Below are 17,877 nucleotides of genomic sequence, written 5' to 3'. Positions count from 1 at the left end.
GGGCTGGTCCCCACGTCACAGTTACACGACTTGCAGACATTTGAAAGACATTCACATTCTTTCACGATTTACATTAGAAGCAGACAGCTGGGGTACACTAATTCCGTCCTGGGGGGTATGTGGTGGCGGCAGGAAGGGCATCCGTCCACCGCTAACAGTTAACCATGCCAATTCCGTACTTAACCCTGCCGACCCTGCGTACAATGCGAGATAAAGGCAGTAGCAAAAGAAAGAAAAGAAAGAAAGAAAGACGATTGAAAGCTGTTTTGAATGCCAACGGGTTTACAATGCTGTGTTAGGCACGGTAATGTGTTGTGTTTTTGGTGTTTACATATTTTCAATTTTTACGTTTCTTACACTGAAAACAAACAGAAATAATGCTCAGGTATTGCATTTAGTAATATTTTCATTTAATATGTAAAAAGGAAAGGTGAAACAAAATTTGACACTTTCAAGAAAAGATTGTACTTAACAGCGTCCGCGAGGACTCTGCAAATAACTTTCCAAGAATGGTTTGTCACTGAAGCAACCAGAACTTTATATTTTCACCTTCGAGCAGAACTTCGGCAGCTGCACACGAACAGTTGGTTCCAGGTGAAAGTAAAGTAGGCCCAACAAGACAGAAAAAGAAATTGTATCCCGAGAAGACCACATCAAAACGCATTCCATTGCGCAGCACCGCTTACCGTCGCCAGTGTTTGGTGAAATGCTGCGTTAGTCCTGGTTTACTGCCAAAATGCGCAATGAGAGATAATCCTTTATGAATGTAAACAAAGACTGTTTTTCTGTAGAAACTTTAAAAAATGATTTCGTTCCTCATAATCGATGTTTTTGAAAGCCTTGCAACAGTGTCGTCATTCATGATTTAAACAATAAAAAACTACGCCAGTTATTTATTTGTTCACACTTAGAACAACACCTTTCGAGTATTTATTCTCATTTTCAAGTGCATTTGTTACATAAATATGTTTTGTGGCGTCTGCATGCGTGATTTTCTGCCTCTCTTGTTTTGTAGACAACTAGAATCCAAGGGAGGGGAAAAATCACAGACTCAAACATCACAAAAAATGTTGCAGAGCCATTTCAACTGATTTATTTTTGCTTCCGTCGTATACTTTCACACATGTCATTTATCGCTATTAATTTTGATCACTTCTGTAAATAAATCTGAGCGGTTGGGCACATCTGGCGCCCCTCTCAGCTTGGCGCGCCAAGACGTCTCTTGTGCCACTTGACCGTTAAGGGGAGTTAGAACGGAAAAAAATTCCACATTTTCGGATTTTTATCTCATTATAAAATTTGTAATTTTCAGAATAAAGTGTATATACATCAATTACAAACTCACATGCGAAGTATTTTACTTTATTTTTTTTAATATAATCTACACCGGTTGAAAATATTAAAATTTTTATGAGCGTTACTTCAATATAGAATAAAATCGGTAATTTTTTATATAGAAGGCTGTGCGTTGCTGGAATGTGTGGTCATGTCCAGAAGAGAATGGGCACCAGGTTGAGGAAGTTGAAACAAAGTTTGAGAGAGAAGAAACTTTATGATGGTAAAACCATAAGAGACAGGCTGACAGACAAAATGATTGATGAACTACAGCAGTATTATGGGGTGGCCATTAGAAATAGTACTGAGGATTTGTTGAAAATGAAGCAGGCGGTATAGGCTACCTTCTTTCACAGATTGTCAACCGATGAAAAACCAGTACACCACCTTTGACCTCCTGGACCTGATTCATGGTGCAACTATCACAATGCCCAGTGCTCAAACAGTTCATACAGCCATAAACATTCCATCCCAGCTGCAGTCATGGATTTCATAAAACCTATTTACAGGGACCTGGCAAATCCTGAATTACTGAAGAAGTGTCTGCATGGTCAGATTCAAAACCCCAATCTTATATGGACTCGCTTACCAAAAAATGTTTTTGTTGGAATGTTGGAATGAAGACACTAAAGTGGTGGGAGGGGGGGGGGGGTGTCAGTGATGCTATTATTGCTTTTAATTATGGCAACATTGATAGGGTGAAAGTGCTACAGCATATGGGAATCAATCCTGGAGCAAATTGCATTAGAGAACTTGATCGGATGGACAAGGTTCTCATTAATAAAGCAGAGTATGCAGCACAGTTGACCACTAAGGTGCCATAAAGAAGAAAAAACTTGAAAAAAGATCAAGAGGATGATATACAGTATGGTGCATGGTGCTTCTGAGTGACTAAAAACTTAAAAAGCCATTCCTGAAATGTTTCAATTTCTGTTCCATGTTTCCCTGTAAAGTATTCAAATTTTTAGGGAATAATAACATACATATCCCGAGTCTACTGAACTAAAAGGAGAACATAATGTTATGTACAATTAAAATTATTTAGGATGACGTATAAAAAAGCACACAACATTTTAACGTGTACGTAATTAAAAAATTGTATTTCCGAAAGCAGTGGCTGAAATGCAATTATTGTAGTTCAGTAGACTCAAAACATACAGTTTAATGTCCTGTAAAAGTTTCATGTCAGTGGCTACAGTAGTTCCTGAAATACGGGAAAGGCAATTCACTAACTTTAACATTGTCGGGATAGGGCGTTCCAACTCCCCTTAAATCAGCCCTGCGTGTCGACACCATGCGGTTTGGGCACACGCTTGCAGCGCTCAAAACCCATCACCCTACCGTCTGTGGGGAGAACGAAGAGATCAGTAAGGGAAAAAACCTTGTTACGTTTCTTATTGAAGAATTTGGCTGCAATGCTTGTTACGCCATATTAAATTGTCCATGTGCACACATCAACAAAAGTTTTCCATATCTCCTTTATTTCCCAATTCATGGCACAGAAAACAGACTTTGGCTCTGAGGCATGCGTATGTTTTCATTTGCAGTGTATCCAGAGCACCAAATCAGAAAACAAACATTTTTGTAACGACTGAGTCGTCTGATATCCTTGGTGTGTTTCTCACAGCAATCCCGAAAAACGTCAGTGCTTGGTGACGTGGTGGACCGTCCACTTGCTCGGAAGAAGCCTTGCATCCGTCGTAGCATACCATAGATGAGGTCATCAAACCAGTTTTGGTCCGAATTGTCCGACCCATCAATGGTAATTGTGCGTAAGCCACGTAGAATACGTGGTCGCTTGTCGACGTTGAAAAACAGCTCGTTTCAATTGATCCCACACGTGTTCAGTTGGATTCATGTCCAGGGACAGGCAAGCCACTGCCAAAGAGGCAATACGATCCCACTATTGGTTGTGGCCGGTCTGGCAAGAAGTCGCAAAGGTGTTCTACAGGCTGACCGCTACGGTCGCAGGTTCGAATCCTGCCTCGGGTATGGATGTGTGTGATGTCCTTAGGTTAGTTAGGTTTAAGTATGACCTCTTATGTTAAGTCCCATAGTGCTCAGAGCCATTTGAACCCCACCGACCGACATCGCTACCTCTCCTCAATGTAGCACTACGTGACGAATGGGCTACCATTGTCCAAGAAACCTTCCAGCACCTGACTTAACGTAAGCCAGCGAGAGTGGAAGGTGTCATCAAGGCTAAGGGTGGGCCAAAACCATGTTGAATTCCGGCATTACCAATGGAGGGCGCCACGAACTTGTAAGTTGTTTTCAGTCAGATGTTCGGATACTTTCGATCACATAGTGTATGTTACCAAACAACATCAGGGGTGACATTCTGATCAGTGAGGGACATTCACAAAAGCATCACGCCAGCACGACGCGTCCAGGATGATGCAAAACTTTTGATGTGTGTACTACACTGAAGAGCCAAAGAAACTGATACACCTGCCTAATATCGTGTAGGGACACCGCCAGCACACTGAAGTGCCGCAACATGACTTGACATGGATTCGAGTAATGTCTGAAATAGTGCTGAAGGTAATCGACATCATGACTCCTACAGAGCTGTCCATAAATCCGTAAGAGTAAGAGCGGGTGGAGATCTCTTCTGAACAGCACGTTGCAATGCATCCCGGATATGCTCAGTTATGTTCATCTGGGGTGTTTAGTGCCCAGCGGAAGAGTTTAAACTCAGAAGAATGTTCCTGGAGCCACTCTATAGCAATTGTGGATGCCACACGGGATAGCCGCGTGGTCCAGGGCGCCTTGTCACGGTCCACGCAGCTCCATCCGTCGGAGGTTCGAGTCCTCCCTCGGGCATGGGTGTGTGTGTTGTCCTTAGCGTAAGTTAAAGTTACATTAAGTAGAACGTAAGCCTAGGGACCGATGAACTCAGCAATTTGGTCCCATATGACATTACCACAAATTTCAAATTTCAATTCTGGACGTGTTGGGTGTCGCATTGTCCTGCCGGATTTGCCAAAGTCCGTCGAAATGCACAATTGATATGAATGGATGCAGGTGATCAGAGAGAATTTTTCCGTAGGTGTCACCTATCAGAGTCGTATCTAGACGTATCAGGGATCCCACATCATTCCAACTGAACGCGCCCCATATCGTTACAGAGCCTCCACCAGCTTGAACAGTCCCTTGCTGACATGTAGGGACCATGGATTCAATACCCTTACAATTCCATCCGCTCGATACTATTTGAAACGAGAGTCGTCCCACCAGGCAACATGTTTGCTGTCATCAACAGTCCAATGTAGGTGTTGACGGGCCAGGCAAGGCGTAAAGCTTTGTGTCGTGCAGTCATCAAGGTTACATGAATGGGCCTTCGGCTTCGAAAGCCCATATGGATTATGTTTCGTTGAAAGGTTCGTACACCGTCTCTTGTTCATGGCCCAGCACTGAAATCTGCTGCGATCTACAAAGTGCTGTTACGTTGGCCAGCCGGTGTGACCGAGCGGTTCTAGGTGATACAGTCTGGAACCGCGCGACCGCTACGGTCGCAGGTTCGAATCCTGCCTGGGGCGTGGATGTGTGTCATGTCCTTAGGTTAGTTAGGTTTAAGTAGGACTAAGTTCTAGGGGACTCATGACCTCAGAAGTTAAGTCCCATAGTGGTCAGAGCCATTTTTTCCTGTTAGGTTGAACGATTCACTTCGGTCGTCGTTGGTCCCGTTCTTGTAGTATCTTTCTCCGGCCGCAGTGATGTCAGAGATTTCATGTTTTGCCGGATTCCTGATATTCCCTGTACATTTGTGAAACGATCGTACGGGAAAATCTCCACTTCATCACTACCTAGGACATGCTGTGTCCTATCGCTCGTGCGCCGACTGTAAGAGCACGTTCAAACTCACTTAAATCTTGATAACCTGCCATTGTAGCAACAGTAACCGATCTAACAATGAGGCAGACATTTGTTGTCTTACATAGACGTTGCCGACCACAGCGTCCCTTTCTGTCTGTTTGCATATCTGTGTATCTGAACATGCATGCCTACAAAAATGGTTCAAATGGCTCTGAGCACTATGGGACATCTGAGGTCATCAGTTCCCTAGAACTTAGAACTACTTAAATCTAACTAACCTAAGGACATCACACACATCCATGCCCGAGGCAGGATTCGACCCTGCGACCGTAGCGGTCGCGCGGTTCCAGACTGTAGCGCCTCGAACCGCTCGTCCACCCCGGCAGGCATGCACGCCTACTCTAGTTTCTTTAGAGCTTCAGTGCATTTTCAATGTGTGCGTGGTTTTAAGGGACGGCTCGTGTGTGTGCAGGCGCAGGCCTGACGGAGGCGATGAATGCGACCGGCGTGGGCGCCGCGCCTCCGACCGCCGCCGCCGCCGCCGACACGACAGCCGCCGCCGCCTCCGCCCCCGCCTCCGCCTCCGACGCCGCCGCCGACGGGTCGACGACGATGAGCCCGCGCGAGGTGGCGCGTGCCGAGTTCTACGGCACGTACGACCCGATGACGGGCATCCGCATCGCGGGCACGCTGGGCGGCTTCTTCAGCCTGATGGTGCTGCTGGTGGTGTACAAGAGCCGGTGCAAGGGCGGCAGCTCGCGCTGCAGCCTGGCGGGCGACCCGGCCGTGCAGCGCGCCTGGGCGGAGCGGCTGCAGCGCGAGGCCGACGCCGCCGAGGAGGCGGAGGACCGCAGCCGCCGCGAGCAGCTCGCCAAGCTGTACGCCGCCGCCGCCGCGGAGCGCCTCTCGCACCGCGTAAGCCAGCGCTGCCGCCGACACCCGTTTCTCGTTCCTGTAAATTGAAGGGGAAGGGGGTGGGGAGGAAAGAAAGAGAAGGGATTGCCTTATCATTTTAAATCATTCACTAATCGAGCAGTCGCTCGGCAACAGCTACAGTTAGCAAACAATGTTGCTAGAATGTAAAAGGTGAACGACCTGTGACGTAACTTGTTTATTGTCGAAGCGCCGTCAGAGATGCAGCGAGTTACTGACTCTGAAAACCGCGGCGCGACAAACGGACAGAAGAAGAACACTTTTACACATTCTTTTGATGTACGAGATACGAGGGCTGTCCAGAAAGTAAGTTACGGTTGATCGCGAAATGAAAATCACAGTGAAAATCATAAATGTTTCATTTGTAACAGTTAGCTACACCTTTCAGCTACTTCTCTACGTAGTCGCCGTTCTGACTCAGACATTCGTCGTAGCGTTGTACCAACTTGACAATATCCTCATCATAGAAGGCAGCCGCCAGTGCTTTCCGCCAATTGTCAACGCTGGCCTAAAGATCGTTGTCTGTGCCAAAATGTTGCCTTCATAGCCAGCGGTTCGTTTGAGCAGAGATGAAACTCAGTGCGAGACAATTACGGGCTGTATTGTGGGTAACCAAACATTTCCAATTGAAACGATGCAGGAACATCTTCATTGCCCCTGCAGAATGAGGCTGAGAATTCTTTTGAAGAAGAAACCGCACGACAGTTATGTAATGTTGGTTGCATAGCTTCAGGGGAAAATTCTCACCAGGCCCTCGTACTTGGCGGGAGACACTATTTTCTATAACATCTTTATGCGCTCACTAAGAGCTCAGGAATGAAAAGAGCGACATAATTCTACCTACAGTCATACTAGAGACACTGCCCAACACATCTTGGCAAAGCTTTATCGGATTTTCGTACTCGTTTCCATTTCGCGACCGATAGTAACTTACTTTCTGGACAGCCCTCGTATTCTCGATGAACAGTTACTCAGTTACTCATTTTTTTTTTCTCTTGTCTCTTGTAACTCGTGTCGGACGTGCATGTCTAGCCGCCGTATTATTATTGTTAAAAATAATATTATTTTAGTGTAAAGTAAAAGTGCAATACTAAAAGTGCAATACTGCGTAGCAGTAGATTTATTGTGCGACTTGTATACGAAAACGTCAAAGGAATTATTTTCATTACGAGAAATGCCAGTCAAAACGGCATCCACGTTAAATCCTTCACTGCAGTGTAAGTTCATCTATTGATTGCCATAAATTCAGAGTTAAATGGAACTGGTGTATGGACTATTTATTTAGTATAGAATCTATGTCTCACTCCTTCATGAAGTTATTTAATTTTCTTTACGTTTATGCCAAATAGAGAGTTCATAGTCACGAATTCTTTCGTCGAAATCGGACGGAAGTTGCATGGGGCGAAATATTTTCTCCGCGCCATATTCTACTGGTAAATACATGATAAACTACGGTCCCTTAGGAAATTCTTGTTGAGCTATCCAAAACTAATTATATTTTGAATAGGCATTTACTCTCCTCTGCAATGCAGCTTCCGACTGATCAGACGATACAACAAGAACCAGCCGCACACGGTCGGCGTTCGCAAATATATTTCCATCGCTGATTAAAGCTAGATGTTACAGCACAAAAGTAAACATATTGTTATAATTAGCGACTACGAACGGGGACATTTATAACTGTATGTTTATATATACACATTACATAAACATATCGTTATAAGCTCCATCGGGACTGTATGCAAAATCGCCGGCCGGAGTGGCCGAGCGGTTAAAGACGCTACAGTCTGGAACCGCACGACCACTACGGTCGCAGGTTCGAATTCTGCCTCGGGCATGGATGTGTGTGATGTCCTTAGGTTAGTTAGGTTTAAGTAGTTCTAAGTTCTAGGGGACTTATGACCACTGCAGTTGAGTCCCCTAGTGCTCAGAGCCATTTGAACCATTTGTATGCAGAATCAGCGACGACGAGTGAAAATGTGTGTCGGACGGAGATTCGAAACCGGGATCTTTTGCTTGCTAGGCAGTTGCGTTAACTCCGAAAGAACAGACACCAGGCATTCATGCACTACTGGCCAATAAAATTGCTACATCAAGAAGAAATGCAGATGATAAACGGGTATTCATTGGACAAATATATTATACTAGACCTGACATGTGATTACATTTTCACGCAATTTGGGTTTATAGATCCTAAGAAACCAGTACCCAGAACAACCACCTCTGGCCATAATAACGGCCTTGATACGCCTGGGCATTGAGTCAAACAGAGCTTGGATGGCGTGCACAGGTTCAGCTGCCCATGCAGCTTCAACATGATACCACAGTTCATCAAGAGTAATGGCTGACGTATTGTGACGAGCCAGTTGCTCGGCCACTATCGAGCAGACGTTTTCAATTGGTGAGAGATCTGGAGAATGTGCTGGCCAGAGCAGCAGTCGCACATTTTCCGTATCCAGAAAGGCCCGTACAGGACTTGCAACATGCGGTCGTGCATTATCCTGCTGAAATGTAGGGTTTCGCAGGGATCGAATGAAGGGTAGAGCCACGGGTCGTAACACATCTGAAATGTAACGTCCACTGTTCACAGTGCCGTCAATGCGAACAAGAGGTGACCGAGACGTGTAACCAATGGCACCCCATACCATCATGCCAGGTGATACGCCAGTATGCCAATGACGAATACACGCTTCCAATGTACTTTCACCGCGATGTCGCCAAACACAGATGCGATCATCATGATGCTGTAAACAGAACCTGGATTCATGCGAAAAAATGACGTCTTGCCATTCGTACACACAGGTTCGTCGTTGAGTACACCATCGCAGGTGCTCCCGTGTGTGATGCAGCGTCAAGGGTAACAGCAGCCACGGTCTCCGAGCTGATAGTCCATGCTGCTGCAAACGTCGTCGAACTGTTCGTGCAGATGGTTGTTGTCTTGCAAACGTCCCCATCTGTTGACTCAGGGATCGAGACGTGGATGCTCGATCCGTTACAGCCATGCGGATAAGATGCCTGTCATCTCGACTGTTAGTGATACGAGGTCGTTGGGTTCCAGCACGGCGTTCCGTATTACCCTCCTGAACCCACCGATTCCATATTCTGCTAACAGGCATTGGATCTCAACCAGCGAGAGCAGCAATGTCGCGATACGATAAACCGCAATCGCGATAGGCTACAATCCGACCTTTATCAAAGTCGGAAACGTGATGGAACGTATTTCTCCTCCTTACACGAGGCATCACAACAACGTTTCACCTGGCAACGCCGGTCAGCTGCTGTTTGTGTATGAGAAATCGGTTGGAAACTTTCCTCATGTCAGCACGTTGTAGGAGTCGCCACCGGCGCCAACCTTGTGTGAATGCTCTGGAAAGCTAATCATTTGCATATCACAACATCCTCTTCCTGTCTGTTAAATTTCGCGTCTGTAGCACGTTATCTTCGTGGTGTAGCATTTTTAATGGCCAGTAGTGTATAATGGACTCGCCACGATGGGCAATGAATCCACCACCTTCAGTGCGCGTGCACAGTTACGTTTGAACTCCTGCGAAAATCTCAAAGTAGCTGCGTGTAGGACATGGACGAGGACTGTGAATAAGTGGCAGGAAGGCTTGCCTAGATAGTTCGCGCAATTCCAATTCACACTACGTCCGGATGGGGCAGTGGTTAACGCAAGTGCCTTAGTAAGCAGGAGAGCTCGGGTCGAATCCCGAGGTGGCACACATTTTCACTCGTCGCCGCTGATTTCGCAGTCCAGATGCAGCTGACATCTATAGTTCCTTTCATTAGCTTACTCATACTGAGTATGAAGGGGTGATCTCTATTTGCTTACTTAGGAGAAGAAAACTTCTTAGCCAAAATCGCAATAAAACACCGTATTGTGGATAACCGTTTTCGGTAAAACTATGTCGCCATCATCAGATCTTCGTACGGGTTATTATAAACATCTTCTGCTAGATGCTCACAAAATCTTTCCATGAATTCTCCACATGCACAACAAATGACATCAATGATGTGTTGGCACGTCAAAAGTAAAAGTTAAAATTACTATGCTCTCAAATCGGCAGATATTTGACGTGGCAACACGTCATTCGTGTCATACGTCATGCATCTGAAGATTTACTGGAAAGTTTTTGTGCGCATCTGGCACAAGATGTTTATAATAACCTGTACGAAGATCTGATGATGGCAACATAGTTTTACCGAAACCGGGTACCCACAATACAGTGTTTTATTGCCATTTTGGCTAAGAAGATCTTCTTCTCCGAAGATAATTCCTTCCCTGTACTTTCCTTTCTCCGCCATTTCCCTTCAACTTGCGTAATATGTTTCACAGCTGCAATTTCCGCATGGTGTCTGTTCTTTCGCCCGTGTCCGAATGAATAGATACGACACATTCATATAATGTTTTTTTAATCGATATATCTAGGGACGGGTGCCGCTTATAGAGGCTGGCTGCAGCGCAATGCGGACGCAACGCACTGTCGGCTTCAGTTTCCTCCTCCTGGGCGCTGGGCGGGTGGGTGGGATGTGGAAGGGTGGAGTGGAGGCCACACACAGCCTCTGGTCATGACAACTCGAGCTATGTAATCACAACGTTCAGTTGATTTACATGCAGGAACAAGCTGTCTTCGACATTCACTGCAATGTCTGTGCTCCAGTCGACAGCTACAAAACGGCAGCGTGCGCACGGACCGGTCTGGGAGAGGCGCTGTCGCTTTTTTTTTCAGTTTTAAATAACGAAGTAATGGTAACCCTCTCTCCACGGCCTTCGTGATATCAAGACAAGCACTTTGTACAGTGCGGTGCAGTGCAATAGGAAACTCTGTGCAAAGTACGTAAAGTTATTGTCTTTTAGTACAGTTCATTTCTCTGCTATCCTTAACCTGGCGGTAGCGGTGCAAGTGTGCAGCATGCCAGCGAAGTACACTGAGGTGTCAAAAGTCAGGGGATGCCTCCCAATGTCGTGTCCCACCTCCTTTTGCCCGGCGTAGTGCAGCAATTCGACGTGGCATGAACTCAAAACTGCTGGAACTACACTGCAGAAATATTGAGCCATGCTGCATCTATAGGCGCCCACAATTGCGAAAGTGTCGCCAGTGCAGGAGTTCGTGCATGAACTGACATCTCGGTAATGTCCCACAAATGTTCGATGGCATTCATGTCGGGCGGTCTGGGCAGCCAAATCATTCGATCGAATTGTCCAGGATGTTCTTCAAATCAAACGTATACAGTTGTGGTCCAGTGACATGGCACATCGGTATCTATAAAAATTCCATCGTTGTTGAGGAACATGAAGTTCATGAATGGCTACAAATGGATTCCAGAGAGACCCGTTTGACCAGAGGATCCAGTCCATTCCATGTAAACACAGCCTACACCATTGTGGAACCAACGCCAACTCGCACAGTACCTAGTTGACAACCCTCTTCGTGGGGTCTGCACCACACCGCAACCCTACCATCAGCTCTTATCAACTGAAATCTGGACTCATCTGACCAGACCACCGTTTTCCAGTCGTCTAGGATCCAACCTATATGGTCAGAGCCCAGGAGAGGAGCTGCAGGTGATGTCGTGCCGCCATATCCCATTAACGCCATATTTTGCCGCACTTACCTAACGGATATGGTCGTCGTACGTCCCACATTGTTTTCTGACGTTATTTCACGAAGTATTCCTTGTCCGTTAGCACTCGTAACTATACGCAAACTCCGCTGCTCTCGGTCGTTAAATTTGGAAATTTGTAGTAAGGACTATGAGACCAAACTACTAAGGCTTACGCACTACTTAATCGAACTAAAACTAACTTACGCTAAGGACAACACACTCACCCATGCGTGAGGGAGGACTCGAAACTCCGTCGGAGGAGCCGCGAGAACCGTGACTAGACGCCTCGGACCCAACAGCTACCCCGCGCGGCTCTCGGTCGTTAAGTGAAGGTCGTCGGCCTCTGCGTTGTCCGTGGTGAGAGGCAATGCCTGAAATCTGGTATTCTGGGCACACTCTTGACCCTATGCCTCGTGGAATGTTGAACTCCCCATCGATTTCCGAAATTGAATGTTCCGTAGTTCTAGCTCCAACTATCATTCGGGGTTCAAAGTCTCTTAATTCCCGTCGTGCAGCCAGAATCACGTCGCCAACCTACTGACATGAATCAACTGAGCACAAATGACAGCTCTTCCAATGCACTGCCCTTTTCTACTTTGTGTACGCGATACTACCGCCAGCTGTATATAGGCATATCGCTATCCCATGACTGTTGTCACCTCACAGTGTGTACCTTACTGGAGAAGCATTCCAGCTGTTATTTTTTACAAGTCCACTATAATCATATAGTCGATAGTGAAGTCACACACTGAAAGTGCAGCTAGTAAGTTCGTTTTAATTGAAATGTAAGCTTGGTGCATATTTTGTTGTTAAATAAAACTTTAAATTTCGGTATAATTTGTTAGATTACCGCGATGTGGTGATTGTTTGGAAGATATTTTTACGCGGGTATTCTTAAAAAAAAGGAGATATTTGTGGAGAAATAGGTTTTAACGAAATCCCGTGTTTAGGTGCGTCGTCTTAAAAAATCAGTAAAATTATAGGTATTTGCAGAATACTACGGGGAAATCGATAAAATTTGCCTAAAAACCGTAAATATGTTGCTTGCGTTAGTTATTAAACATTTAAAGGTACGTGTGGCGTCGATAGTTCCGATGCCCCAGCGTAGATGCACGCTCGTAGGTTGGCACTACGGGAGCGGACGAACTACGCCGACCGCAGCGCCCTCTAGCCGACGCTGTGGAGCTCGACGGGCGCCGCTCTGCTTTCTGTCCCAGTTGATCAGGAGCAGACGACCAAGCGACTTAGCTTCTACTTCATAGGGGGCTAGCCATTACAGACTTTGCCTTTGTTACTTCAGTGATAGTTTGTCCAACTACTAGTAACTGTTAGCTTTGATTATGAACAACTCCGCATCTACCGGGTGATCAAAAAGCCGGTATAAATTTGAAAACTGAGTAAATCACTGAATAATGTAGATAGGGAGGTAAAAATTGACACACATGCTTGGAATAACATGGGGTTTCATTAGAACCAAAAAAAAAAAAAAAATACAAACGTTCAAAAAATGTCCGACAGTTGGCGCTTCATCTGATCAGAATAGCAATAATTTAGCATAACAAAGTAAGACAGGGCAAAGATGATGTTCTTTACAGGAAATGCTCAATATGTCCACCATCAGTCCTCAACAATAGTTGCAGTTGAGGAATAATGTTGTGAACAGCACTGTAACGCATGTGCGGAGTTATGGTGAGGCATCGGCGTCGGATGTTGTCTTTCAGCATCCCTAGAGATGTCGGTCGATCACGATACACTTGCGACCTGGGAAGCCAAGCATGACGAAAGTGGCGGCTGAGCACACGATCATCACCAAACGACGCGCGCAAGAGGTCTTTTACGCGTCTAGCAATACTTTGCTTTTTTTGGTTCTAATAAAACCCCATGTCATTCCAAGCATGTGTGTCAATTTTTACCTCTCTATCAACATTATTCCGTTGTTTATTAGGTTTTCAAATTTATACTGACTTTTTGATCACCCGGTACGTGCTCATCAAGCCTAAGTAAAGTAGATGCCATTTACTAATATTCTCCATTAAATGTGCTTTTACTTTACATGCAGTACCGAAGTGCTTTACCTCTCCTGCTCCTACTCGCTTCCTTCATTCGGCCTATTTTGCAAATCACAGGAGCAGACCCACGCGCCGCCTTCCAGGCGGGATACAAAAGTACGTATTCTGCGTCTGTTTCCTGCAAATCGATAAAGTAGCAGCGAAATCCGTATTTCTGTGTGTTGTCTTAAAAATGGGTAAAATTAGCCACAAAAACCCATATTTTTATCTATCTTCTTAAAATGTGGGGAGGGGGGGACAGAAGAGAAACTCATATTTGTGTGTATCTTCTTTTAAGGTGAAGGGGAATCAGAAAATAGCAGTGAAATGTGTTTCTTCTTTTTAAAAAAATCGGTATAAATTAGACATGTAGCCGTAAATAGCGACATATGTTCCAGAAAATAGTGTGCGTGACGAAAATTTGCAAAAACTAGGCCAAAACCGCTGGGTACTACCCTATGCTGAAAATTCGCAACATCACCTGAATTTACTGCTGCTGCTGTGAGATCGATATTAAGAATGACGATTTCAAGGACGCTAAGGAGCAGTGGGGCAGTGGATGTGTTGGGGACTTCATTTTTTTGGGTCATGTATTGCCGTAATTAAAAAAGGCAATTGTCACTTTAAGCTAAAAGTATTGAACACATGGGTAAAAATGTAGCCACTAGGCCGCCATCTTGCCCATAAATTACAGTAATTATAGTTACAGTCAGCACCCTTTAAGTATGTTGCAAATAAACAAAACATGCCTCCAAGTGAACAGTTTGTTTACGTAAGGGTCATCAAATTAGGCTAGCGCAACTGTGCGGTGTGTTTACTTAAGGAGAACATATTACTACCATTATCCGGCATACGTCTGGTCAGCCGACTATTAATAGACCCCACCCCTTCTGCATTTGCCTCTCCTTGACGTAGGACACACCACGTTTACAACAGGTGAAGTGAGTCTCAGTGGAACAGTTTTAGTTTCAGTACAGAACAGTAAACTTGTTGCGTAAGCGGATGGATGTAACAACGTGAGTTCCCCTGGTCCCCGCCTGCCCCGTGCAGGGCGCCTGCTCCTGCTCTGCCACTGACAGAGCAGTGATAGACGAGCAGTGAGAGATCCTGTTCTTCCTGCAGGGGAGATAGGATCTGCAAGAGAGGATAGTATTTGAGGTAACTTAGGTATCTTTGGTACCTGACTTTCGGCTAACCTCCCGACATACCTATTTGCAGCATCTCTCAATCGCTTGACAGTGATCAGAGCAATTTCCGGCTGCTTACGAATGTCAGCTAACTCATCCTGTATTCGCGAACTGCATTCACAGGGGAGCTGCATTCCGACTGGTGCAATTTTTTTTACACAACCGTAAACGAATAAGCGTAAGATAAGCATTCAGAATCTTTTTAATTTCTGGATCTGTTAAGTAAATGTATTACGAATTCCCTTTAAGAAATGAAGTAGTTAATGCGTTAAACGAGATTTCTATTAAGGCAACAGAAAAACCTGGGATTAAAGTTTCTGATTTCCTGAAATTTTTTTGGAGGGTGTGGTCGCCATGAAACTCGAAAATAGTGTTAACAGGAGACACAAGCAGAAAATAAGCATTCCTTTTGAAAAGGAAAACCAAACGCGACTTGATATGTCCGCCATAACTGCAGTAACTGGAAGTCAACAACGGCGAATTAGTGCGAAATATGTTATGAACAACACTCTCAAAAATTAATCTTTATTGATGAAGATACACGCCGAAATTTGGGGTCAACATTTTATTTTCAGCGAGGAAACTATTGCTAAAATTCCATAAAGCACGAATGTTGATTACAACTGATGCTACAGCACGAATTATGTTTTCCACGGTGCTCAGCGTACGAATATGTACAATACAGCACGACTCAAAAGCGAGTTTTCATGCAATTAACACGAAAAGCACGTTTAAATTTTCCGTGCACTTTGAACTTAGGTAATGGAACCGAATTCACATGACACAGTAATGTTATTCAGGTACAGGAAATACCGGAAGTAATTAAACGTACGAGATTCTTGCACTTAACTGGTTACGTAATACCTTCTACAGTAGCATGCCAAAGATGAACACTGTAGCGTCAGTATATATCATAAAAACGACATAAAACGTGGAGCACAAGCAAGCATGTCTTCCGTTTGGGGAGGATGGGGGGCGGGGAGATAGCAATGATGGTGTGAGGGGTGCTTTCACGTTTGCGTGTTGTGTGGGGCAAAACATTTTCCCCCCCGCATGTGAATGTGAATTTTTTAAGTTATTGTTATCTACTCGTCATTCCTCCTATTACTTGTACATTCTCTAGTGCACTTTTAGTATCTGGTCAATGTCATAAACTAGCTAACAAAATAATTATGCAAAACCTATTTTTACATTCCTTGACTTTACTTTTTCCAGTAAATTAATGTTATTTTCTGTTGGTCCCGCCACACGCCCAGTTCTCTCAGTTAACTTTTCCTTGACTTAAAAATTTCGTTTGTATAACATTTCCCATACTTTTGGACCGCTAACACGAATTCAACGTCGATTTTCAAACAGAATTATGTGGAAACTACATCGTGTCCCCTCTCACGCTCAAGCACAACCAGTAGGAAAATGCATAACAAAACTATACAGTTTGTTTCTGATTAGTTAGTCTCTCCATTAGGACAATTACTGGGATTTTTAATAAAGATGTTTAAGTCCGAATCACCCTTTTCTTGTATTATTTCACTGCAGGAACCAGTGACGCCTCGTGCAGAATTATACCAGTGTGCCATAATGTGGCGACCTATGGCCTTCTGACTTACAAGGGCCGCAATCGTAACTAAACTGAATATATTAATTTTACATAGATACATTGAAATGTTTAAATATATTTAAATTGTATAATTAATCATTCAACATTCTGACTAATAAAAAAATGAATATATCTAACAGTAGTACCGGGAATCGAACCCGAGCCAATAAATTGCCAGTTGATGCGCTTCACTACCTTTTTTCGGCATTGTTCGTTGCGTTTGGTCTAGGCGGACGTCATAAGACATCCTTTCAAGTTGATCGTTGATTCCTTTACTCAAGTTTTTTTTAATAAAGAGCGCGAGCAGCCCTCTGACCGAACACGCTGAGCTACCGAGCCGGCGTCTTTGATCATTGTGTTTGGTCGTTACGGACGTCACCTGACATCCGTTCAAGTTCTTTTGTTGATCCTTTCACCCAGTTCTTTTTTTTATTACAGACACCAACCAGCTCTCTGACTGAACACCCTGAGCTACCGTGCCGGCGTCTACTGGGCCACCATGTCAGTGCGAAAAGTGTTCTTCAGAAATCCCTTGTACTCTATGTGTGAATCTATAGAGATTGTTTTACCCTCTCCTATGGCCCACTCGGGCAAAATATTCTGAGAACTTGAAAAAGACGTGTACCTGCATCTACTCAGATAGTTTAAGCCCAATTGGTGAACCTCGTCCCCTTCCGTTGTTAGATTAACGTTTGGAGTACATCTACCTAACTCTTTAAATTTCTCTTTCTACTCCAAAGATCTACTGGAAAAGGGCCTCTTTAGCGGATCATCTACAGAAAACACTCTCTTACTGAACTGCCTTTTAGACTCACTTTTTTTACCACCATATAGAGCCTCTTTCTTAGAAGGATAGTAATCGTAACTAAACTGAATATATCAATTTTACATACATAAATTGAAATGTTTAAATACATTTTTAATTACTGGTTTAACATTACGAGTAATAAAATAAAATGAAAAAGTAGGATATTAGCAACGGGAATGGTTCAAATGGCTCTGAGCACTATGCGACTTAGCTTCTGAGGTCATCAGTCGCCTAGAACTTAAAAACTTCTTAAACCTAACTAACCTAAGGACATCACAAACATCCACGCCCGAGGCAGGATTCGAACCTGCGACCGTAGCGGTCGCTCTGCTCCAGACTGTAGCGCCTAGAACCGCACTCACAGTCGCACTGTATATTACATGTATTACTGTGTATTACATGTACTGACCTGGTGCTGTGAATAACATAGCACTCAAAGATCCAGTAGATCTGAGGTCACATCGGAGCATGTGCAATCGAAAACAGACAGCTGCGTCCCTTCTCTGAGCTGAACATAGCACGGTTGACATCATTTCAGAACTC

The 17,877-nt window shown here is 44.5% G+C and overlaps 1 protein-coding gene across 1 annotated transcript in view; it reads left to right on the top strand.

Moving 5' to 3' along the window:
• Positions 1–5,766: 5,766 nt before the first annotated feature.
• The window catches only part of LOC124622991, a 101,167-nt gene continuing 89,056 nt past the window's right edge, over positions 5,767–17,877 (top strand). The window contains exons 1-2 of the mRNA XM_047148780.1: positions 5,767–5,902; positions 8,952–8,983. Coding sequence (XP_047004736.1) covers positions 5,767–5,902; positions 8,952–8,983 — 168 coding nt within the window. The remainder of the gene's footprint in view (positions 5,903–8,951; positions 8,984–17,877) is intronic.

This window comes from Schistocerca americana, chromosome 7 (assembly GCF_021461395.2).
Source record: "Schistocerca americana isolate TAMUIC-IGC-003095 chromosome 7, iqSchAmer2.1, whole genome shotgun sequence".
Lineage (NCBI taxonomy): Eukaryota > Metazoa > Arthropoda > Insecta > Orthoptera > Acrididae > Schistocerca > Schistocerca americana.
This window is presented reverse-complemented; position numbering and strand designations above follow the sequence as displayed.